The 23,639-nt window shown below is 44.9% G+C and overlaps 2 protein-coding genes across 2 annotated transcripts; one reads left to right on the top strand and one right to left on the bottom strand.

The window, feature by feature from the left end:
* Positions 1-2,195: 2,195 nt before the first annotated feature.
* On the bottom strand, positions 2,196-8,822 carry LOC141732207 (olfactory receptor 6B1-like). Its single transcript, XM_074560787.1, has 3 exons — positions 8,753-8,822; positions 4,767-4,823; positions 2,196-3,103 (listed from the first exon to the last, which is right to left on the bottom strand). The coding sequence occupies exons 1-3, from the start codon at positions 8,820-8,822 to the stop codon at positions 2,196-2,198; spliced, it is 1,035 nt and encodes a 344-aa protein (XP_074416888.1).
* Positions 8,823-15,896: 7,074 nt separating this feature from the next.
* Positions 15,897-22,846, top strand: LOC141732206 (E3 ubiquitin-protein ligase RBBP6-like). The gene is given in 11 exon segments (XM_074560785.1): positions 15,897-15,949; positions 16,068-16,164; positions 16,855-16,994; positions 17,251-17,438; positions 18,220-18,323; positions 18,766-18,893; positions 19,580-19,667; positions 19,768-19,791; positions 20,184-20,262; positions 20,356-20,413; positions 21,762-22,846. Coding segments are annotated over 11 exon segments (1,932 nt in total). The 5' UTR covers positions 15,897-15,911; the 3' UTR covers positions 22,750-22,846.
* Positions 22,847-23,639: the final 793 nt, after the last annotated feature.

Here is a 23,639-nt window from a genome sequence, read left to right as displayed (position 1 = left end):
CCTTGAGCTTGGAGGAAAGGCGCTAAAACATGGTTTTGAATGTCTCCAGAGACAGAGACTCCACCACCTCCCTCGGCAGCCTGTTCCATTACTCAGCTTCACAATGAGAGCACATATCCTGCAAACAAAGACACTGTTTTTTGCCCGCCTAAGCCTCAATAACAGGCTGCAGGCCCCCCCTGCAGACTGAGACCTGGGCAGCTGCATCTTGCCTCTGCAGCTTTGTCTGAGTTTAGTTTTCTGACGTCCCTGGGGATTGTTCATCTAGTCAGTTCTGGAAACCACGTCCTGTGATGTGTCACATAAATGCCCATAAATGCCTTTGAGTTCAATGCTGTCTTCAGCAAAGTTTCCACCCCTTCCAGCTCCTCATCCTTCTATGTGCCCTCCTGCACAAACTGCTGCTTCTGCCAAGAGCTGTTCCCAGCAGAAGTAGGAGCTGAGTCCAGAACCGCTGCCCAAGTGGTGTCCTGGCCCCTCTGCATAGGCCCTGCCCAATAGTCTGCCCTGCATGCTGTTGTGTCCTTGATTGATGCCTGTTTACAACCCTCCTTTGGGAGGCTACTTGACTTTAGTCAAGTAGCAAGTGGAAGCTGAACACAGTTCTGTGTATTGCTCCCACTACCACCCCAGAGGTCAATTCCCACAAGACCATGAAACTGCCCAAACAGCCCTTGGATGCTCTTCACTGAGCTCACAAATGCTGCCTTGTACTCCTATCTTCATCAGCATCCTCACAGCCCTCACGGTCCGCTTGTTTCAATCCCTGCCTCTTCTGATTCACAGCTTGCTTTTTGTCTTAGGTCTTACTTACAGCGCTGACTCAGAGGTCTCTGGATGGAGGGAAAATGCATGACTCGGGGTGGCCCAGCAACAGTCAAGAGGAGCGGTGGGCATCCTGCACACTACCCAATATGTGCTGCCGTCCCATTCTATTACTGCTAGAGAAAGAAGTGGCTGTAGATAAGTGTCTATTGGTGCTTGTGTGGAGTGACATGCTTAACTCAGCGGATGATCGTCCTTTACTGGACAGAAATCCTAGCTGAATGAAGTGGTAAAGCCTGACCCTCAGCTGCAGTAAGAAAAGCCCAACTGTATTAAGAGCAAAGTAGAGCACTCCCCTCTTCATGCCTCTGTCCCCTCGCCTTGTACAATGCATTGAATGCATTTCCTTGGTGTGCTTTCCATCACCATGATGGAAAGGCAGGAATGGCTTCTGCAAAAGGTCTTGGAGATGAATGTCCAAATAGGAACTAGCCAAACTGTGCTTACTCACAATAAGTTTTTATTTTTGGTTAAATCACTAGAGAGGAGAAATGCACAGAATTTTTAGGGGGAAGAAAGCATAACCTCAGAGACATATCCAGACACACATACATACCACTCCACTCTCCTGGCCAGCTGGCTGGCAGGAAAGAAGGCACTTGAAGAGCAGGGTGCCTGGAGAAGGCATGTGGGGAAAGGGACAGCCCATCGTCGACTATCAGGGTGTTGAAGGAGGCAGGCAGGGTATGTGAATGAAGTGCCAGGGCTCTTGAAGAAGACAGAAAGGGCTCCTCGTGTGCTCACACCTCCCAATACCCACAGCAATTTAGTAAAAGCAGCCCCCATCGTGTAAATCTCACTCCTTTCTGAAATTCATGATTTTTGTCTTTTTATAAGAAGTTTGAGCCTGTAGGGAGTTCTCAGCCTCTGGCCTCTGCCATCTGCACCACGCACTGTACAGTGATGGAAGGTTCTGGTTTTGCAGGCTATGGCTGGCCTTTTCCAGTCTCAGTTTTAGGGTTGGGTTTTTTTTTCCTTTTTGAGGAACTTGCTTGGTTATCCTCAAAGCAATCTTCATCCACCTCTCAAGGTTAGACTTCCTCAGTGAACAGTACCTGCCCACCAGTGGGCAGTTTATAGTCCTGGGATGACGCTTACACTTCACATCATAACAAGAGACACCTAGTCCCCAGCTCCGGTTGACACAAGTTTCCATAAGAAGTTGATAAGCCTTACAGGCTAGGACTGGGACCTTACATACAGAAAATGTAGTGTAAGCAACAGTTAGCTTAAGACCTGCAGTATGGTACTGGCAATACTGTTTTTGCTGGTCCATTGGTCAACACTTCTGGAAGGTAATTGCACATCTACTGGTGTGGACACAGTGGGAATGATCAGGGAGGAGGGCGTAGGAGCTGGAAGAGAACTGTCTAGGCAGTGCAGACCCTAACAGTGAAAGCTCTCCTCAGGGTCTCCCTGACTTCACGGTTTCTCAGGCTGTAGATCAAGGGATTAGCAAAAGGAGTGATGACAGTATAAAAGAGAGAGAAGAGTTTGTTCAGGGGCCTCAGCGTGTCAGTATCTGGAAGGACATACACAAAGATGATGGTTCCATAGTAGAGGGTGACCACAATGAGGTGGGAGGAGCAGGTGGAGAAGGCTTTGTGCCGACCAGTGGAGGATGGGATTCTCAGGATGGCTGTGATGATGCACATGTAGGAGGTGAGTGTGAGGAGGAAGGGGGGCAGAGTGAACAAAGCAGAAAGCAGCAATGTCACTAGAGCCATCAGGCTGGTGTCAGAGCAGAACAGTTTTAACAGAGGGGTGAAATCACAGAAGAAATGGTCGAGATCAGTGGGACCACATAAGGCCATGCCTGACATCCAGTAGGTGTTGGCAATGGTGGACAGGAACCCACTGATCCATGACCCGGCTGCCAGGTGCAGGCAGGACCTAACTCTCATCAAGGCTGCATAGTGCAGCGGTCTGCAGATGGCCACGTAGCGGTCCAGTGACATCACAGCCAGGAGACAACACTCTGCTGCTGTCAGAGAACCAAAGCAATAGAACTGCAGGATGCAGCAGTGAATGGAGATGGCCCTGTTGCCTGCCAAGAAGCTGGCCAGCAGCCTGGGCAGGATGGTGGAGCTGTAGCAGACCTCTAGGCAGGACAAGTTGCCAAGGAAAAAGTACATGGGGGTATGAAAGTGCCAGTCAGCCACCACTAGCACAACAATGGAGATGTTTGCAGCCATGGTCATGATGTAGATCATCAGGAAAAGCAGGAATAGAGGAACCTGCAGCCCAGGGTGATGGCTGAATCCCAGGAGGGTGACTTCTGTGGTGGATGAGTGATTCCACATAACTGCATTTTCCATGAAAGATTCTCTGGGGAAGGAGAAAACAGCCTGGGGGAAGGTGGAAAGATGGTTAACACAAGTAATCCAGCAACCAGCTCCAGGTGGCCCTGCTTGAGTAGCGGGGTTGGACAAGATCACATCCAGAGGTCCCCTCCAACCTCAGCCATTCTGTAATCTTGTAAAATAACACACACACACACGAGTTGTGTGTCTTTCTGCACTGAAATCTCTTGACCTCTAATATTTTTTCCTTCCATTTTGTTCAGAAGATCTTCCAGTATTGTAACGTGTCAAACTTTATAGTACAATTTTGTTGTTGTGGATGCCCCATCCCTGGAGGTGTTCAAGGACGGGCTGGACTGGGCTTTGAGTAACCTGGTCTGGTGTAAGGTGTCCCTGACCATGGCAGGGGGGTTGGAACTGGGTGAGCTTTAAGGGCCTTTCCAACCTAAACTGTTCTATGATTCTATGATATTTACACACATACACACCTCCAGTCTGAGTGCCAGTGTTCCCCATGCCAGCAGTCCAGTAATTTAGATACCTGTTCCTTCTGTCCTCTTTGCTGCTTTGCATCCATTGCACGTTGGGCTCTAGTGCTTCAGCACACTCACACAGCCTTTATATTACACCAGCCACAATCACATCAATACCAAGGGCATCGCAATCATCCAAATCTTTGCTAGTCCCTTTTTATAAGTCCCTTTTTATAGTACATGATGGATTACATGGACTTAGAATGATTGCACTAGTAATTTTTTATTCCCCTGAAAGCTATTTTATTCTGCTTTTCTTTTGCAAAATATGCCAACTTAAGTATAGGATCAGGGCATGAACCAGAACCAGCACAGAAAATGACCAAGTGGGTCATCCAATGGGATCCCCATTGGATCAGATTTTGTGACATAAATGTACAGATATATTTTATATAGAAAGTTTTAGTCACATACATAAAAATACGTACCTTTCTAGTTATACTAAGCTCATTCTATAATAATACCCTTTTATATCAATATAGCATAATGTATGAACTTAAATTCTGAAATGTTTAATAGAGAAAAAAATTCTTTTCTTTCTCTTTCTTCTACAGGAGAGGGATAGAGACAGAAATATTTGCTCTTCTGCTTGTATCTCTGGATACATATATCCAGGGATGTCCACAGAAGTCCTACATAACTCAGAGATATTGCTTACACTGCGTCGGTAGAAAAAACATATTTAAACACGCTAGTTGTTGGGTGGAGTTTTTTTCCCTAGAAATGTGTGTGTAAGTTTCTGTGAGGCTTTCAAGCTGTAATATTGATGAATGGTACCTACCCCACAATTAAAAATTCTTTTAAAGGGCTGATATGAACAAAACCTTCCTCTGGATGAGCAATAATTCACTTGTTACACATTCATTCATGTACCAACACAGACAATTTCAGAAGCGCATCTGGTGACAGCACAAGTGAAAACCTTCATTTTCCCCTCTTCACATTACCTTATTAATTACTCTCAACAGCACCACAATGTTACCTACCCTGATGATTTCTTTGCAGCTTCTGATGGCTTTTCAACACAGGAAAAGGTTGTGCAAGAAATTTGGATTTGTAGTTGTTCTATCTGCCAGCCTGTCTGACTGCTGTTCTGGTCCCTCACCAGAGATGACTCTGTCTCTCTCATGCTGTGACAGATGCACAAACACCGCACCTCTCTCTCGAGTGGATGGAGACATACACTGAAACTGCTGCTTTTAGAAAGGAAGCTTTATCTGATATCTCACCAAGAGCCAACATCAAGGCTGATGATGACACTGCTGATTCATCTTCTTGAGGAGAGGTAGTTGGGAGATTTCCCTCCCAAGAGCCCTCAGCACCCAGATACAGAGGCTCAAAGGCATGATATGTCAACCATTCCCTGAAGGTTTGAGTGGAATTGCTCAGAAAAGGTAAAGCAAATATCCCCAAAGTGGCAGGAAGGGCTGGACATAACACAGGGCTGTAAAAAAAAAATAATCTCCATAATTGCATCAAAGGGAAGTGCCAGACACTTGAGTTAAAAGGGCTCAAAATGCACAGGACAAAGTATTGTTTGGGTTTGGCTGATTAGGTCTCAATGAGGTGGCTGAGCATTTTGTTCTCTGGTAGAGCAGGGGCCTTCAACTGCAGGCTTTGGTTCGTCTATGGACTGACTGTATCGTATTGCAAATTGGACTAGTTTCTCTAATTTTTAGTAACCAAAGGCTGAAATGGTGAAGGTATAATGAAGAAGAACATGCTTTCTCAGGCCTGCTGAGATATGGACACGCCATACCCAGACTGCCAGGAGTGATCCCACACACATGTGCTGATATTGCTCAAGGTCTCATCTCTCCTACACCAGTCGCCTCTTTCGCCAGTACCACAATTTCACTTAAAGCATTCGTTTGGTGATGTTACAAGTACCAAGAAAGCATGCCAAAGCCCATCCCTTTCACTCAGATTGCAAACAGGTTATCATGGTTTTGGCCAAATTGGCCCATGGCCGGTGACAGCTGCTCACCCCCAGCCTCTCGTACATGGAAAGGAGGAGGAGAGACAAAGAGATTTACAAGTTTAGAAGAAACGAAACTACTTTAATGAAATATTAATAATAAAATATAAAAGAAAATAATGAAATAGATACGGTATATACAAAACTGTATTAAGCTCCCAGGATGACGTCACTGGCAGGCACTGGGGAAGTCCCAGACTGGACACAGCGATGGGTGGGAACTGGATTCCAGAGCTGGAGTCAGGATCACACAGATCGGAATCAAGACAGGGTCCTCCTCAGAATTCGGCAATTGAAGAAAAGGGAGTTGGGCCTTTGATCCCTCAGCTTTTATACTAAGCATGGGGCAGATGGGATGGAATACCCCTGTTGGTAAATTTTTGGTCACCTGTCCTGTCCGCTCCTCCCTGCAGGTGGGACCCCTCTATGCTTTTGCATTTCTGACCCTACAATGGGGCAAATAATGAAATTAGCTGACCTTGGCTGTTATAGCAATAAGTATAAGAAAGAGTGTCTCCATGTACCAGTCCTTGGCACAAACTGTAAACATTGGTCTTATCACTCTGAGAGCTTTGCTGCAGAAGGGTCTCTGAATTTGTCTTCAGTTGCTAATGAACTTCCAGCCTGACAAATGACAGCAGGCTGAATGGCTGCCTGGCTGATGTCACTTCTGTAACGTCTGGGTCTGTGTAAAACAGAGCCTTAAAACCAGAACGTTAGATGGCAATAAACTGTGATGGGCCCAATTATTATCACCAGGAGAAAAAATGTTTTGAAATAGGCCAAACACAGAGATTCTGTTATGGCAGTTGAGAAACCAAAAGCAAAGTTTTAGGTAAAAAATTGATGCTCGTAAATATATTACCTTATAAAGTATTACGGTAATATACGTAATAGCATTTTTACAAAGTGTGTTTCTTTGTTTCCATATGTAATCACAACTCCGTGAAGAAGTATCTGCTTCACTAGGTTCTGTTAAAGGTGGTGTTGCCTAAAGGTGACGTTAAAGAAGGAATATCTTTCATATTTTAAAGAGCATCATTCTTGTTGTGCAGTGACAAGATGCTCCTCTAGGAAGGTTGTGTTGCACTTTGACCTTTGTAGAATGGGTATAAAATTTTAAACTTGGTGTATTAGTGACACAGATGCTTATTGAAGCTTTCCTAAGGGTGTTTTCATGTGAAAATGCAAAAATCCCTGCACTGCTTTTAGAGCAAAGCATCTAAAAGCATTTAGAGAAGGCATCAGGCAGTCTGTATCATCAGATTAATGACTGAAAGTATGTTAGATTTTATTGACTCATCCTTTCAAAGCAGTACAGGCGCTCCTTTGGAGCACAATACTGTGTGATAATAGCAGTAAACAAAAGTTCCATGAAGTGCTTGGCCTACCGAACTAGCTAATTGAAGAAACGAGGATACACCCGCTGTAGATGAGACCATTGACCCCTCTTTTCGTGGAAGCTGAAAATGTATTAAAGCCAACTGGTATCGGTCCCTTCACAGAACTGACTCAGCAACGTACTCTGCCGTATGTAAGCACACTTCCACTAATTCTCTGACATGGTGACCAAGCTCGTGGGATACTTCAGGAACCAAATACAAATATGTACTGTGATAAGTGTCCTCTACTGAAAAAAGCCTTGCTTCACCAAGCTATTGCCAATCTTCAGTTGATCCATTTAAAAGTGAACTGATTGACTTGTAAGGAGAATTCATTCTTGCATCAGCCTGTTATTGGATGGCGGGAGCTGTCTGCACGGTGCACTTAACAGGCAGATTGAAAACAAGCGTATCTCTATTTATACATGCAAGGACAGTCTATTCAGAAGGCAGATGTCAGTGCTTCTCTTCTAACAGCCAAAGAATATTCACAAAATACTACAAGAGGACTTATTCCTCTTTTTGCATTGTACAGCTGTTGTGCATGTTCAAATTGACCTCTGCAGGCTTGCAGAATTTGTGAATAAATGCATTGGTTGCTGTCCTCATATATGCAGTCTCTTTCTAGGAGAGGTGCTGCCACTTGTAATCTTCTGCAGAACTGCCACAGCCCTCCGTTCAGCACAGGTGTAGCAATCAGCCTTTTTGTGGAGCCACTGTTGCTTATCCCATATCTCTGAAATCTCGGTCCAGTGGTTTGAGATCTGGAGCAGAAAGAACACCCTGTATGACTCCGTTCAGCAGGTAGAAACAGCTGCTTTGGGCTTCTAGAACCGCAGCTGGTGTGATCTCCCTGTTGTTTGTCTGGGCCTCAGTACTGTTTGAGCTCCTTCTCCATCAAAAAGTCCCAGTGCAGGCCTTTCTTGGCAGGTGCCTGCATAACGATTAGGTTTTCCTTTGGGGAAGAGCTCTAGGGGTAGGTTTCAGGATATGACTTCTGTGAAAGCTTCTGTTTCCATCATTAGGAGTGCTTTCTCCTATGATTTGAAACTACTCTGAAGTCCAGAGGAAGCTTGCTGTTGGCTTCCCTAGGAGGGGAAGATGAGGAACTAGTTTCAGCTAAATGACTTCTCAGTTTTCCGAAGAAGCATTCTGTCATTTGGAAATAGAAGTAAAATTATTCCTTCATTGTTGAAATAATGTCTTCTGGTAGGTATGTTTTGGTCTAAGAGAGGTTCCTGCCCATAGGAATAATACATTGAAAAAAGGAGCATAAATGCTGAAATATTCTGATTTGGTCTGCAAAGGCAAGGGCTTTAATATTTAAAACTGTAGGCAGATTACAGGCAATGGCTGCTGATAGCGCTTTAAAATATTTACTCCTATCCAGCTTGTGTAAGTACAATACAAAAACCATTCTCATGGAGAAACCTTTGCATTTTAAGCGTACTCAGTCCAAGTGTTTCAGGTCGTTGGTTTTTTGTTTGGGCCTTATGTACAAGGTCAGAAGGCTTTCCGCCTCTTCAAAAGACTAACATGCTGTAAGCCAAGGCAAAGCATGGAGAGCTTCTGGCACACGCTGGTTTTGGAAGGCATTTCAAGGCTGTCTTCATAGGTAATTTTGTTTGACACTGTTCTGCAAAAAGAATTCCCGTCCCTTTGGTTAATTCAAACTAGATGACCAATTTAAGAGGGGAGGTAGCACTTTAGCTGCAACCGATTCTGCCCTACTTGTGAAGGTAAGCTCAAGTCCCCAGAACGTCTGTGATCCATATTCTAGCACGGCCAGTTTTGTGTCCATTTAAACGGAAAGCCCTGAGCAGCTGAGAAGTCTGGTTGTCGATGCTCCAAGAAATAGACACAGATGGCGGGCTCTCTTCTGTGTTCGGTCACTCTTGAGCACTAGCAGCATCGGGTGAATGGTTTTTAGGTGACAGCTCTGAAAGCCATGGCGCAGACTGTTCAGGCTTTAGCCAAGGGTTTTGTTGCAGGGCAGGCTGCTCTGACTTCAGAATCTGGTTTGTGCAGGTGAGACTTCGCTGTGGTTTGTTTTCTCCAGAGATCTCTTGGTTTTGTCGCCTAACGGAAGCAAACGCAGCTTAAGCTAGATCAGGAGAAAACCTCGTGCGTTAGCAGGCGCTCCTTTAGCGACTTTTGAGACCAATTTGCTGTTGGCATTCAAACTTTTTTACAAAGACGAAGAATATTTTGCTGCTTGTGTTTGATTATCAACCTGAAAATTTCTTGAAAAGTCCTGTTAGTATGTTGAGACGATAACAGCGCGCTGTTCCATATAGAATTTTGCATTTCTGTCTGCAAAAGCATTCTCTGGAGTGCTATGTAATTACAAATTAATCTCCATTCTTACAAACGGGCTGATTTTTTTTCTGTGTTTATGTTGTTACAGAATACACAGATGACAATGCCCTGATTGCTAAGAACTCGTCGGTACTTGTTAGAAGAATCCCTGTTGGAGGAGTTCAAGCTACCGGCAAAACGTCTGCTGTGTCAGTGTCCATAAAGCATTGAATTCTTTGTTAGGGGTTTCAACGTGTGAACTTTTTAAATGGATATCAGTTTACGGAGGCATTCCGATTGTATCTCTCTTGTGAAAGCTGCAGTAAATGTTTGTCGTCGTGGGGTAGATGTTACTGTATCTGTCCCGAAGTAGGCTGACGTTTTTAGGCCTGCCGGGAGATGGGGTTCCAACTCCATCAACGGTAACTTTTAAGAGGAGTCTACTGGGTTTGTTCTTGGGCTTGGCTCTTCTGAGACCCAAGTTGTCGATCCTGTTTCCTCTCCGTGGAGAGATCCCGTATTATATGCGTTTGCTTTTATTGCTTTCATAGGAACGATGGATAGCCATTGTAGTGTAAACTCATCATTTGTTTCCATCTCAGAGGAGATGCCTTCAGGCCCTCCCTCGTAATTCTGGACACGGCAGCGTTGTGCTTATAAACATGGCCTTGCTTTGGGGGTGAACTTATGTATTTAAATACGTGTGCTTACTGCTACCTTGCCACTGCATCCTCCGTTTCTGGCTGGGTGGCACCCTCCCGGGTATTGTCATGCTGCCCCAAAATGAGAGGACAGATGCTGCTGGCATCAAAGGTCAAATAAAGACCTGTACGTGGGGATAAGGACAGAACAGCACTGCTGTGCTATTGGCTGAAAATTAACCAGGCAGGTGAGCTTTCTGTTCCTTCAGCTGGACACATGGCAGAAACCACTGGTAGGGGGGCTGATGTTTGGGAATGATGAAAGTGTGCTGCAATGGTGGAGAGGCCTTCGGGCATGCGTTACTTGCCTTGTAGTATGTTCTTCAAGGTAAATGGATGAAGAAACCATTGTGTGGCAATCTAAAGTATTTCCTTGTGCTTCCTCGCCTTCAGGAGTTAGGTGGCTCTAATTGCGAGCCTCTAATTGCGAGGGGTCGGTGGCTCAAAGGCCCAGAAGGTGCTGCCTGGAGCCTGGGCCAGCACTTGTACATGAGGACGGGCTGGGTTTTTCCTTGGCATGTCAGTACATCCAGACTTCTTCGGAAGGACGTGCCGCACTTGCCCCAGCGTCCCAAAGACAGTCTGCAATGCTCTGGGCAAACCCACTTGTTAAGTGATGGCACGGTTAGGAAGAACCGCTTAAGAGAGGAAGGAAGTCTAATGTGTTGGGATTATTGACTTTGGGGGGTATGTATGGATTGAGCTGCCCCCCTTTAAGGGGACTTGTCCCCGTCCCCAGTGCGCTCCCGTTGCCATGGCCCGTGTTCCAGCTGCAACTGCCGGTGCCTGGCGACGGGCACAACACAGCACTGGTCCCCTGCTCCCCACGCAGCCCTTCTCCCCTGCTCCTGACGCCTCAGACAACAAACCCAGCCCTTCCCTTCTCCCAAGACCTCTACCCGTGTGCTGATACCATGAACGCCCTAAAGGAGAGGACACTTGTGCAGCCAGAGGTAGGGCCCCACTCCAGGGAGGCGGGCACCCCCCCTGCCCGGGCAGGCTGGAGCAGGCACCGCGGGGATGGAGTGGGGTGGGCACCCTGCTCTGGGGAGCTCGGGGGGCCGGGAGCTTGGCTCGCCCTCTCCCCCCACCCCTGCAAGGCCAGGGGCTGGGAGAAGCCTTTTTGGGCTGCTCATGCCCTGCTGGGATCGGGCCTCCCTGCACCGGGGGACACGTCCCCCGGGGAGCCCAGGGTCCCTGGGCTGGTGCCGGAGGGATGCTCGCCGGGAGCAGGCAGGTGCTGCCCGCAGCCTGAGCTGGTGCCTCCGCTGCCCCTTTCCAGGCTGGAGCCCTGGGAGATGATCCCTGCCCGCGGAGCAGCACTGAGCCCAAAGGCTGCCTGCAAAGAGGAAGGAGCTTCTGGGTGCCCAGGCGGGCGCGGGGCCGGGGTCTGCGCGTGGGGGGCTGGGGTCTGTGCCCGGGGTCCCCCTGCGGGGCAGGGAGCAGGGCCGCTCACCCCTGCCCGCTCGGGTGCCTTTGTGGGTAAAATCCCTGTCACTTTTCTTAACTTCTGCCTGCAGTACAGTTTTGGATCTGGGTGTTCTCAGGGTTGGATGCTGCTTTCCTTGCCCAAAGGTTAAGCCTTTCTTCAGTATACCACCACTTTGAATTTACATTGGGAAAAGGGGCAGCATTTTTCTTCAGGTTTGAAAACCCTGTCGTTCTGCTGCTAAAATCTACATCAGTAACCCAGGGAAATACTTGACAGGTAGTGGTCTAGGTCTGGATTCGGCACTTGGCTTGAATACTGTGTGAAACTGTGCGTTTCAAACTAGCCCTTGTAGCGTAAAACTTACTGTGTGGTGGGCCTAGTTTTTCTTCTTTATTTTACGTAGAACTGCTTTTTCTTCACTAGAATGGTGCGAGGCATTACACTAGCGCTGGATCACTGGATCTGATCACTGGGGTTGGAGTTAGTTGAACTGAGCCGGTGACCCTAGCAGTTAATATACTGCATTTATGTAAGCCACGTTTATAGTAGTTGGTCTAATTCAGATGGGTTTTTATTTCTTGAGAAGAACTATTTTTCTCGTTGTTTGCTAGCATGTGTGTAAACACAAATCACATGTTCATAAATAAAGTTCCCATTCTTTTAGCCTCGTGTGTTCCCTGGCATGTCTGCGTTATATTTCTAAGTAGCAACTTAGCACCAGCTGACAGAGGTGTCTCAAAAAAGCCCCCAAAAAACAAAAGGAGGGAGGGCAGAAGCCTTGCATCGCTCGTTACGTGTCCTCTCTCTCACTGTAAATCAGTGCAGCCTCACGTGCTTCTAGTGTTGGGGACACAATTAGGTTTAATCTTAAATCTACCTCAGGTCTTGGTCAAAAGTGTGGGGATTTTGTTTTGTTTTGATTGAAATACACGTGTTTCTGTATGTATTTCAAAGCAGAACCTGGATCTTAGTGTGGTAGGAACAAATCACTGGAAAGCTTGCCAATTGTTGTTGTACCGTAAAGCGACAAACTCAAAATTAGTTAAGGTTTTTTTAAAAAGGATGCACAAAAGCCTATTCTTTGGCTATTTCTTCATCGCCTTGCTCTTACGTTAGCTGTCATTGCCCGCTTGCAAATGTGTGCTGCCTCCTGCTGTTACTACAGCCAAAGCGAGGAAGGGGATCCTTTTAGTGTGGCTGTGCCAGTGACTGCAAGGATCTCTGTCGTGGTGAACACCTTCATTTCAGTAATTTGAGCAGCTTATTCTTTTTCTAGACAAAGTGGTGGGTTATTTTTATTGGCTGATGGTTTGGATTGCTGTTTTTGTTTGGGCTTTGTGGGGTATGGCGAGCGTGGCATTTTTAAACTTCTTGAGCGCAGGGGCAGAGTTCATGTTCCAGGGCCGATGTGCCGGTGCTTTATTCTGACAGGCAGCTGCACTCTGTTCCTAGAAGCGTAACCATGTGCCTTTATCAATGATGTGAAATTAACGATGAGTTTACAAACCACACCGAAGAGAAGTTTCCCGCAGTGATGCTTCCTTCTCAAATAAATGTATTTTTAAAAACCTTTTCAGCTGACAATTGACAGCCGCCTTACCCCTTCGACTTTTAAGCAGTTGTGAGCATTCGACAAGGGTCCCTCTCTGAGATATTCGGGAGCAAGCAGCTGATCTCAAGCGGGTTTGATTCATTTAGTTTCTTCTCATTAACCACACGGGCACTCCTAAGCTCTCATAGTTTTGGACTTTGTTTTGGACAAAGACAAATTACACTGGGTTTGAAACGCCTCTTTCAGTGTCGCTCAGAGGATATAGCGCTGCTCTCAGACTAGAGTAGAGGTGAACTATCGCTGTGTTTTGATTGTGGAACTTGAATATGTGTTTCATTTTTTGTGAACAGATTGATGACTCTCCTGCACCTCTTCCTCTGGCCCAGCTTGTGAAGGTAAATATATATGTATATAATCTTGGCAAATACTTACCCCTCTCAAAAAAAAACCCCACAACCCAAGAGTGTTTGCTTTGTATTTTCAAATCTTATCCTGTGGTCTATAGCTGGATAGCTGTTGTAATGTGAACAGAACTTTCATTTAATTTTTAATAATTTAAAGTATTTAATTAACTTTAAAATGCATGTGTATTTCGATCCTCTCCTGTAAAGAGTAGTTCCCAGTTTGGGCAGAGAGAAGGGGAGTACCTTATCAGCCTCAACGTGGCGTTGCAGGATTACTCATCTTCAAGACACAAAACAGAAGCCCTTCACATGCTGTTTCCTGGTTTTCATACATCTCGTTAATCTTGCGTTGGAAACGAAAACATTTGTTACAGAAGAAAGTAATTGGCTGCAAGTTACGGACATTTCAGGGGGCTTTGCCACAGCCAAAATAGAAGCGTTTCTGTAACAGGGCCACTTGCGTGGCTCTTTCTGAATTGCCAGTCATTATAGTCACAGATCCACTCTTTGAGAGCTGGACAGCTTCATAAATTCTCAACACAAAATTTGCGTTGTGAACAACACAAACTAATTGGTCTGCACGCAGACTGTGTAAATTCTGAAAAGGTACCTAATCGTTTATCGGAATATGCCAATGTGCACGTGTGGCGTATTAGCAGATGTGACCTCCTGAAACTGTTGTAATACCGTGTTTTGCTATGGAACTGCCTGCATTTTTTGCTCAACAATGTGTAACTTTGTCTGGGAGAGCGCTAGTGGTTGCACCTGGTGAAAAGGCGTAGTGCTAGCCAATTAAAACACTAGTCTTCAAAGTTGCAAAGATTAGAGAAGGCAGGGCCTAATGCAGCAGAGCCAGTTCTTTCTTCTGAACGTAAAGGTGGGAGTTCATTTCCAAGAAAGAGAAATCTTTTCCCGCTGGGAACTTCTTCCCTCTCTCACTGCAGCGTGAGACACATTTCCTAACGTGCACAACTGGGGGTGGGTGGGGTGGGGGGTGGAATAAAGAAAAAAAGAAAGGGTTTGGAAGGTAGCCGCCAAAAGACATTGGTCTCCATCAGTGCTGTCCCTAAACGTGTCCTGTCTGTGAGGTTCTGTAACCTCACGTGAAGTTTTACTCTAAAATGTGAAAAACTGTCCCCGTGGGGTACATGTTTAAGCTTTTGAGACAATTTAAGTATTTCAGAAAAATACGGCAGCTCAAAGCTGTTACTTTCTCTAACCTCTTTAGTGCAGACTGGCTTAGCATGGAGGCAATGTGTTATCAGTCTTCTGGTTTGTTATTACGATGTATTAAATGCCGTATTTCAATTTTGGTCTATTCCTAGTAATGCTTTGTGGGTTTTGGACGTGCTTTGTAAACCGTTTGGGTTGTTGGAAACAAACGAGTCAAGCACCTGTAAAGTTTTCTCTAAACGTTAGTGGAAATGATTTCAGAGATGTCCATCTGGATTATGTTACTGTTGAGAAAAAACTAAGTCTAAGAAACAACCATGTAATAAAATGCAGAAACTAGTTTGTTGCTTTTGTCAATGAATGCATACAAAACCAAAACCATGAGTGGCTGCTCTGAAGGATGGGTACTTGAAGGTCGAAATCATTGACAGTCACTCCCTTAGACCCTGCTTGTGACTGCACTTGTGTCTAATCAAAGCGTTTCAAGAAATGCTGCTTAAATAAATCCAGCAGGCTTCAATAATTTGAAGATGTAGTGGTACACAAGACTTACATTACAATTTGTAGGTTAGAAGGACACAGTCAAGTGGAAAAAACCTGCAGGTTTTGCTTACTGTAGTTAAATCGCTTCATATGAAGAAGTTAGTAGGGGGAGAACACGCGATTTGGACTGCCGAGTGCACACGATGGTCAAACTTCTACTGCAAAGAGTCTTTTGTCTTGCTGAGGGGTTATAAAAAGCTTGATTCCTTTTAACGCTTCTGCGTCTGAAGCTGAATTTCAGCAAGCAGAAACAGCTTCCCCGACTCTTGAGTTGAGTGTCCTTTTAACGCTGCAAAGCGTAAGTAACGATAGTTGTGTACATCTTTCTCCATTAAACGTACAGTGGATATCTCCTCCTTCCAGTAGTCTGGAGCTTAAACATCAGTTGAAGAGTAGTGCATAGCGTAATTTTTTCTACACACGGCTTCAGTGCGCTTGGAAGAAAACTGGAGTGGCTACACGAGTCTTTATGTGAGGTGCAAACAGAGCCCAAGGTTTTGAGTGCCCAAGAACGCTCTTTTCCAGGAGGTTAACGGGCACATCAACATCATGTGATGGCGTAAGGGCTCCCCAGAACATCTTCAGGACAACAGTATTTTCTATAAGCAGCTGTTTTCATGCAGCCCCAGCTAGCGTTGTGCTGCTCTTTACAGGATGGGGTGAGTGGTGTCGTCTCTGGCTGTGTGGGCGCAAATGTGTTTCTAACGCGTGTGTCAAATGCTTACCTGTTAAACAGACGGACAATCTGGCTGAAGCCAATGCTTCCGAAGAAGAGAAAATAAAAGCTATGATGATACAGTCTTGCCGTGAATACGATCCAATCAAGTAAGTGTTGATAATGTTAAATCTGTTCTTTGAAGATTCTGGACAAATTGTAGAGATGCATGTTTTAACGAGAGAGACACATGCGTACCTTTTTCTTCTTTTCTCAAAAACCTTTTAGTTACATGAAGAAACCCTGGGGTACACCTCCGCCATCCTACATATGCTTTCGTTGTGGAAAACCTGGCCACTACATAAAGAACTGCCCAACGACTGGGGTAAGACTGCGGGGGACTTCCGGTGTGACTTCGCTGTTCGTTTTTCACATGGCAGTTACGTAACAAATACATGAACAGTCATATTAGGAATTGTTTCTCTTGGGGTGAAATACAGAGGTTATAGGGCAATGTTGCAAAACCCTTCAAAATTCAAGGGAAACCTGGAATTTAAAATGTAAAATGTTCCTTTGTCTTGGTCGTAGATATTAAATATGTCCCTAGATCTTTCTCTGTGAACTGCCATACGCATTTTTATATATTTCAATACTATTCACGCCATGTAACGTTAGTTGGGGAATGCATGCGCAACCTTCGTACGTATCGATGGTGAACGTAAGTTTCTCCAGTGACTGCTTCAGAGCCCTGAATTGGGCTCTCCCTCCCTGAATTGCGCTGTGGAGGAGGAGCGGGTTTGTGCCTCTTCTCCGAGCGGATGGTGAGCTAAGCGATGTGTAACGCTTACGGAAGCTGAAGTTAAGCAAAAGAATGTCCACTGAGTTCAAAATGCTGCTCAAGTCTTTGAAACGTCCTGGCTATATTCCCGTAGGAAAATAAGTATTTTAGTCGAGTAACCCTTAGGCTAGGTAAAAGGAGAGGATTAAGGGCTTTTGCTGCTTAAATTAATCATCAAAGTGTCATTTTAAGTGTGGGTCTTCAGGTGAGCTATCTCTGCATTTCTTTTCTGAACAGGACAAAAATTTTAAGCCTGTTCCCAGAATTAAGAAGAGCACGGGAATTCCAAGAAGTTTCATGATGGAGGTGGAAGATCCCAATACAAAGGGTGCTATGCTGACAAAGAGCGGAACATATGCGATACCAATTATTAATGCGTAAGTATGGAACTAACTGGACTGACCAAAAGGTGAAGGAGAGAAACCATGCGTAAATGCAGCCAAGTTGGCCGGCATCTGTAACCACGGGGGAGGAAGCATTGCCATTGTATGTTAACCGCAAAATCTGTGATACTTCCACGTACTAAAATAGGGCGGTCCTACTGTTCATGCCCCTGGAACTTCAGAGCTTGGAAAAGTTTTCCTGTACCCATCGTTAACTTTTTTCTTTTTCCTTCCCCACCCCGCCCTCCAGGGAAGCTTATGCTAGAGGAAAGAAGGAGAAGCCTCCCTTCTTAGCAGGGGAGCCATCCTCCTCCTCCTCCTCCTCCTCCTCCTCCTCAGAAGACCCTGTTCCAGCTGAGTTGTTATGTCTCATTTGTAAAGAGATAATGACTGATGCAGCCATTATTCCCTGCTGTGGAAACAGTTATTGTGACGAATGTAAGTGTTCCTGTCCTGTTTGTTCATTCCAAACACCACATCTGACTTTCTGAGAGCAGAAACAGAAGATGACAAATTTCTTTGTTACCAGTTCTATTCCATACTTAAGTGTCCGCTGGACAGGAAAGGACTCTTCTTGTATAAAGGACAAAAAAGAAAGACAGAAAGCTTTTTTCCTTTTTTACGTATCTGGTTAAATCCTCTTTACATGCGGACAAGCACGAGGAGAGTGCCTAGCTGCGCAGGTGATTACAGTATTAGATATTGAATGCATTTAGGTTTTTTCACAGCCCTTTCTCTCACACAAAATCGTGTAGCCAACTCTGGTTGGCTCAGTACAGCCAACCGTACTGTGGTCTGCCACAAACCGATAGCTAGGCATTTAAGCCACATTCTTCTCCACGGGAGAGCTGGTTAAAACCTTCAGAACTCGAGGCTACAGATGTTCTTTTGAGGTGTGTTTTATTCATTAACCTGGAGGGTGGTGCCTGCACCACCACCACATCTAGTGCACCACCACTGCACTAGAGAGTGCCAAAAAGAATAGTCGAAACATCCAGGCGCAGCCGTCTTCAAATGTTACGTTAGTGAAATATCAAAACGTCACAGTTTTTTGCTGCGTCCTAGAGATGTGTTACACTATCGAACATTCATCGCTTCATGCCCTCAATTCAAGACCATATTCCCCCATTAATCATATATGTCTTTTTACGATTGATTGGAGCCCCCAAAATTTCCTTACGTTGGCTAAACCTACTTTGATGATTCTAATTACGCACAGGCATCAGAACAGCATTGCTGGAATCTGAGGAACACACATGCCCAACGTGTCATCAGACAGACGTTTCCCCTGATGCTTTAATTGCCAACAAGTTCCTGCGCAAGGTAACAGGATGACTTTTACGTAAACTGTAAGAAAAGTCTGTTTGCAGAAAGCCAAAAGGGGAGAAAATGTTAATTTACATCTCCTCAAAAACCGCTAAGTTAAATAGGCTGCATTTACTTTTCAAACCCATTATCTGTTGTTAGGGAAGCTGAGAACTCTTTGGAGACAATGGGGCAAATCCAGGTCGCGCTTTTGTTTAACATGATTGCCTTACTTTCCAATTCGGTGTTAACACTGAAGTATTTTAAATACAGGTACTCTGAGTTACCAGTTGTTACTATCAGCGTTTAAGGCGATGTGTTTGTGTATTTCTATGTTGATTCCTTTTAGGATTGACAGCGTGTACAGGACTACACAAGTAATTTTGCTCTGTGGAGGCTTTTGTTCATGCATCTACTGAAGTTTCATATTACCTTGTGGTAAATGTTTTTCTGCCTCTAGGCTGTGAACAACTTCAGCAATGGAACGGGCTACACAAAAGGGCTCCACCAGACCATTCAGCAGCAGCAGCAGCAGCCGCCACCACCTCCACCACCACTCATGACTGTTGCACCTCCTGGACCTTTTCAGTAAGTAAATCTGTAGATCAACATGAATGTGAGAGACACCCAGATGCCAAAGTTAGATTCCTCTTCTTGAGCTTCTCCGCCAGCGATTTATGTCTCATTAGTGACAGTTCCAGATAACTGCGGAAGTTCTGTTTTGTGAAAGTCCTCGCTTTGAATGAGGACACTTTGGTAAGTTGGAAGTGTGCCTCCTGCAAGAATGTTCTCACAAGTATTGCTTGTTTGCTTCCCTTATCAGTCATTGCGTACAGGCTTACCCTGAGAGAGGAACGCTTTTTCCCCAGGAGCCCTTTCATTTGAAGCGGCTAGCAATCCCTAAAGAAACCATTTTGTTATGGCAAACCTTCTTGAGTGCGTTGATTTCTCTTTAGTCCTGAGGAAATAACATTTTCATGAAAAGTGTCAAAGCACAATTATGGGTAAAATAGGCCAGGTGTTTTCACAGTACTTCTTTCTACAGTATTTCTGTCATCGATCTTATGATAAGTCAGAGTCACCCTCAGTAATACACAGCGTAGTCAGCGACGCGTATCGATTGGATAATAAACACTGAAGCACTGTAAATGTGAAGTATTTACAAACATGACCGTCTAAGTGTGCAACCCATGAAGTCATCGGAAAATACGTGAAAAACCTGTGCTATTGTTCAGGGCTTATATCCTTTGACTGTGTGCCTTGGATGCAAACAGCCACTCTGTCCAGAAGAGTGTCAGGCTCAGCCGTACCGCTGACTACAAAGGATCACAGTCCAAAAGAACCTCTAAGGCAGCCCCTGAAGTAGCACAGAAACATTTCCTAACAGAATTGCAGTGTTTCCATCTTCCACAACTGAAGCTCTCTCTGGGGGTTAAACGTACTCCAATCCTTTCCTGCGCAGCTACCTGAATTAAATATGTTTCCAGTGAGCTTTCTCTTTAACTGCCAGCAGTCCGCATGGACTTCTCGACAGCGCTGCATTTGGAATCGGCCAGCTTCACTTTTGTAAATCTGGTGAAGACTATTTTGTAAATTTTTTTGTCCATTTACAGTAGTCAGCCTTTTCTCACCTTGGACTTCCCATTTCAAGTAGCACTTCAAAAGACTGCTTGAACAATAAAAATTTGGGTTTTTTTTGTAGCAATGCCGCTAGCGTATTACCTCCTGCTGCTCTGGTGACTGCTGCTGAGCCTTCTGCATCTTCCTCGCGGTCAGTCAGCAGTTTGTTGAAAGAGAAGGTAAGTTGTATTTCAACATATGCAGTGATTCTTGCATTTAGTGGAGCTTGTTTTCCAACCGTTTGCATTTACTGACAAGGCCCGTCAGGTTCCTGTGCGAAGACAACCAGCATTCCCAAGTCTTCCGGGCCCCCAAGGACAATCAGTGCCCACGACTGGTACGTGACTATAACTTCAGAATATCTTTAAAAAGATTGCCTTCAGATACACTGAATGGGATTTTCCTCTTTTTCCTCTCCCGACTCCAAAAGGTCATCCAACGAGAGCCAGTACACCTCGCTCAGCAGGTGGTGGACCAGGCTGGGAACTGTAAGTATTCCACAGCAATTCCATATATTACTGCTTGTAACGAGGCCATAACACCTAACTTACACAACCGCTGATTTACAATGAAGAAAGTATGCCCAGATAGCTGTGGAGAATACAAGTGGTCATTAATTTTTAAATGGCTTAATTTGAATTGGCTTTGACAGAGGGAGTCTGTGCTTGCCGTGACATTATTTAACATAAAACCCCGGTACATGATTGAAAAGAGGACTCGGAAAAATGAACGGTTTTTGAGGAAACTGTAGTTACATATAAAAAGGAAATAGAATCAAAGGAAAGCCACCCTTTTGATTGCTGGCCGAACAGAGCTGAAAAACTTGATTTTAGCTGCGATGGGAGTTTCCTATGTAGGGTACTAGCTCACATAGGGCAGAGGTTACAGTAGACAGATGGATAGAATTCGGCAGCAGTTGTTAAGGAGCAGGTGTCTCTCTTACTAAAGCTCTCTTACTAAAGGGGAGGAACGATGCTAAGGAACATACATGGAATAATGTGAAATGGTTCTTTAAAAAATAATAAAAGCAAAACTTGTGAAGAGAAAGCTCAGGGTAGCTGACGTCTTCGATCCCCAAAAATCATGCGGGCGGCAGTCTGAATAGCTCTATTAGTGACGCTGCCAGTACCTTTCCTAGAGTAATGGCAATGGGTCATAGTACTAGAGGCTGAGTTCAGAAGCCGTCACTATCCTTGGTTAGAGCTATGATGTGCAAAATTTTGCTAGGACATCTGGCTAGAAGTGCCCTGTATGTCGGATTGCCGCACAATCCGTATTTAGCCGTATTTTGCATCTTGTACATATTGCCAAATAAGTAGTGAAGTTAAATCGACCGAGCGGGCATTTTAAAATTGACCTTTACTGTCTTCAGGCTGAATTGTGTCTTCTTGATGTTTGATAGTGCACTGTAACCATTAAGACTTGCTCTCTTGGCGTCTTACTGCACCAAAAAGGATTTGCACTGCGTGTCGTGCCCGAGTAGTGAAACACGTGTGCCTCCACGTACCAGCAGAAGCCAGTATACGGCACCTTCAATCAATAGCTGCGGTCGTTCATGTGACAGAAATGAGTGGATATAGACTTACCCTTCCTCTATGCTTTTACACTATCAAAGCAGCAGGTGTTCTGTCTTGTAAGCAGAAACTTTTACATGTTATCACGTTCTTCAATCGGCAGTAGCGTTATGTCAGCAGCTGAAAGCAGCTTTGACATAAGCATCTGGAGAGGGGAAAAAAAACGCCAAACAACTAATTTTGGGAGGAAAAAAACCAAACGGGAGAGTGACTGGTGTGAATTAACTTCATTTATTGTTTTTGTGTTGTTTTTTTTTCTTAGGTCCAATTCTCCCTATAGGGCTTCATTTCACTCTAGAAGTTCATACACCCACTCCAAGTCAAGATCAGGTTCTTCCCACTCTGGCTCCTACTCTCGATCCATTGGTCGTTCCCATTCTCCTTCCTTCTCACGATCACCACCCTATCCAAGAAGAGGCAAAGAGATGCGTCGTAACTATCGCTCTAGGTCAAGGTCACACGGTTATCACCGTTCAAGGTCACGGTCGCCCCCATACAGAAGATACCATTCACCATCAAGGTCTCCAGCATTTAGAGGCCAGTCTCCCACTAAACGGACTACACCTCAAGGGGATGGAGAAAGGCAGTACTTTAACAGATACTGAGAAGTTCCCCCGTATGATATGAAAGCTTACCATGGCAGATCTGTTGACCTCAGAGATCCATCTGAAAAGGAGAGTTACAGAGAATGGGGAAGGAACTATAGAGAATGGTACGAAAAGTTTTACAAGGGCTTTGCTGTTGGCGCTCAACCTCGACCACCAGTAAATAGAGAGACCATTTCTCCAGATAGGTTTGGTCCACCTGGGACCGGACAAGAGAATTTGCCATATGCTCGGGGACGCAGGGAAGGCTATCCTGGTGGGCAAAGCCACAGAAGTCATAATGGAGATGGACATGACCCTGAAAAACCTCCTGGAAGAGAGCGCCACGGCATCAAAGATCCACCAAAATCAAATAAGAAGGACATGGCATATCCACTGGAAGATGGCAAAGGAAACGAATGTAAAAAACACCGGAAGAGAAGAAAAGGGGACGAGAATAAAGGATTTCCCAATGCTGAGTTTTTAGAAGGTGCGAGAAAAGCAAGAGAGCCAGTAACAGCAGAAGACGTTAAAAGAGGCTCTCTGTTCACGCTCCCAGACAGAGATGACACCGTCCCTGTGCGAGACGAGCCTTTGGAAGCAGATTCTATTGCTTTCCAATCGATGTCTGAAAAGGAGAAAAAAGAGAAGGAAATGCAAAGATGAAAAAAAAGAAACCAAGAAAAGAAACCAAGAAAATGAAAGAAAAGAAACCAAGTCGGACAAGCCCTCCAACAAAGAGCATAAGTCAAAAAACCTGCTGAAAACAGCAAACCTTCTGATGCAAAACCCAAAAAAAGAAGAAGAGAAGTAGATAAAATGTTTGATAAGGACCATCATTGTGTTTTGCCATCAAGACCATGGAGCAGTATAATAATGACATAACAGCCCCCGCTGAAGACGTCTGTTGAAGTAACGTGTCTGCAAAAGATGAGGAAGCTGCAGGAAAAAATCCTAAAGAGCCGAAAGACAAGGCTGTTGCTAAGGCGAAAGAGGATACAGCGGCACCTCCTGCAGTTGACCAGCCTGATGCAAGCCAAAGTCAAAGTCAAAGCGGTCCCAGCGTTAGCCACAGCCACAGTCAAAGCCCTTCTGAGAGCTGGACTCGAAGCCACAGCGGCAGTGCCAGCTCAGGAGAGAGCCAAGACAGCAAGAAAAAGAAAAGGAAAAAAGAGAAGAAACAGCACAAGAAGCATAAGAAACACAAGCAGCGTAAGAAACACATTGGACACGGAACAGAATTCGCAAAGAGCCAAAACCACAAACACAAGAAGAAAAAAATCGAAGAAGAGGAAAGAGAAGGATGACCAAAAAGTGAAATCTGTAAGTCCATGGAAGGACAGATAATGAAAAAGTGGCTGAATTCTTCAGTCATCTGTATCCCATTTTGTTAAAATGGAAACAAATTCAGGCGTTGCAAGTAACGGCATGAAGGAGACTGTGCTGCCCTTAAAGTATTGCAGCTGGATTATTTTATTTTTACATCGGAGCTTTATAGAAGTGAACATTTGGTACAGAATTGTGAGTTGTGACAATGCAACGTGAAAGGTTTTGCT

The sequence above is a fragment of the Larus michahellis genome, chromosome 16 (assembly GCF_964199755.1).
Source record: "Larus michahellis chromosome 16, bLarMic1.1, whole genome shotgun sequence".
Lineage (NCBI taxonomy): Eukaryota > Metazoa > Chordata > Aves > Charadriiformes > Laridae > Larus > Larus michahellis.
Note: the sequence above shows the minus strand (reverse complement) of the source record. Positions and strands in the feature narration are given on the sequence as shown.

Excerpts from the sequence above, each read along its gene's own strand:
- LOC141732207 (XM_074560787.1), bottom strand. The coding sequence starts at position 8,822 with ATGGACACAAAACTGGCCGTGCTAGAATATGGATCACAGACGTTCTGG. Across the intron at positions 4,824-8,752 it reads ACTTGAGCTTACCTTCACAA|AGAGAGGTGCGGTGTTTGTG; the intron begins GTAGGGCAGAAT and ends CATCCACTCGAG. Across the intron at positions 3,104-4,766 it reads GAGAGACAGAGTCATCTCTG|AAGTCACCCTCCTGGGATTC; the intron begins GTGAGGGACCAG and ends CATCCACCACAG.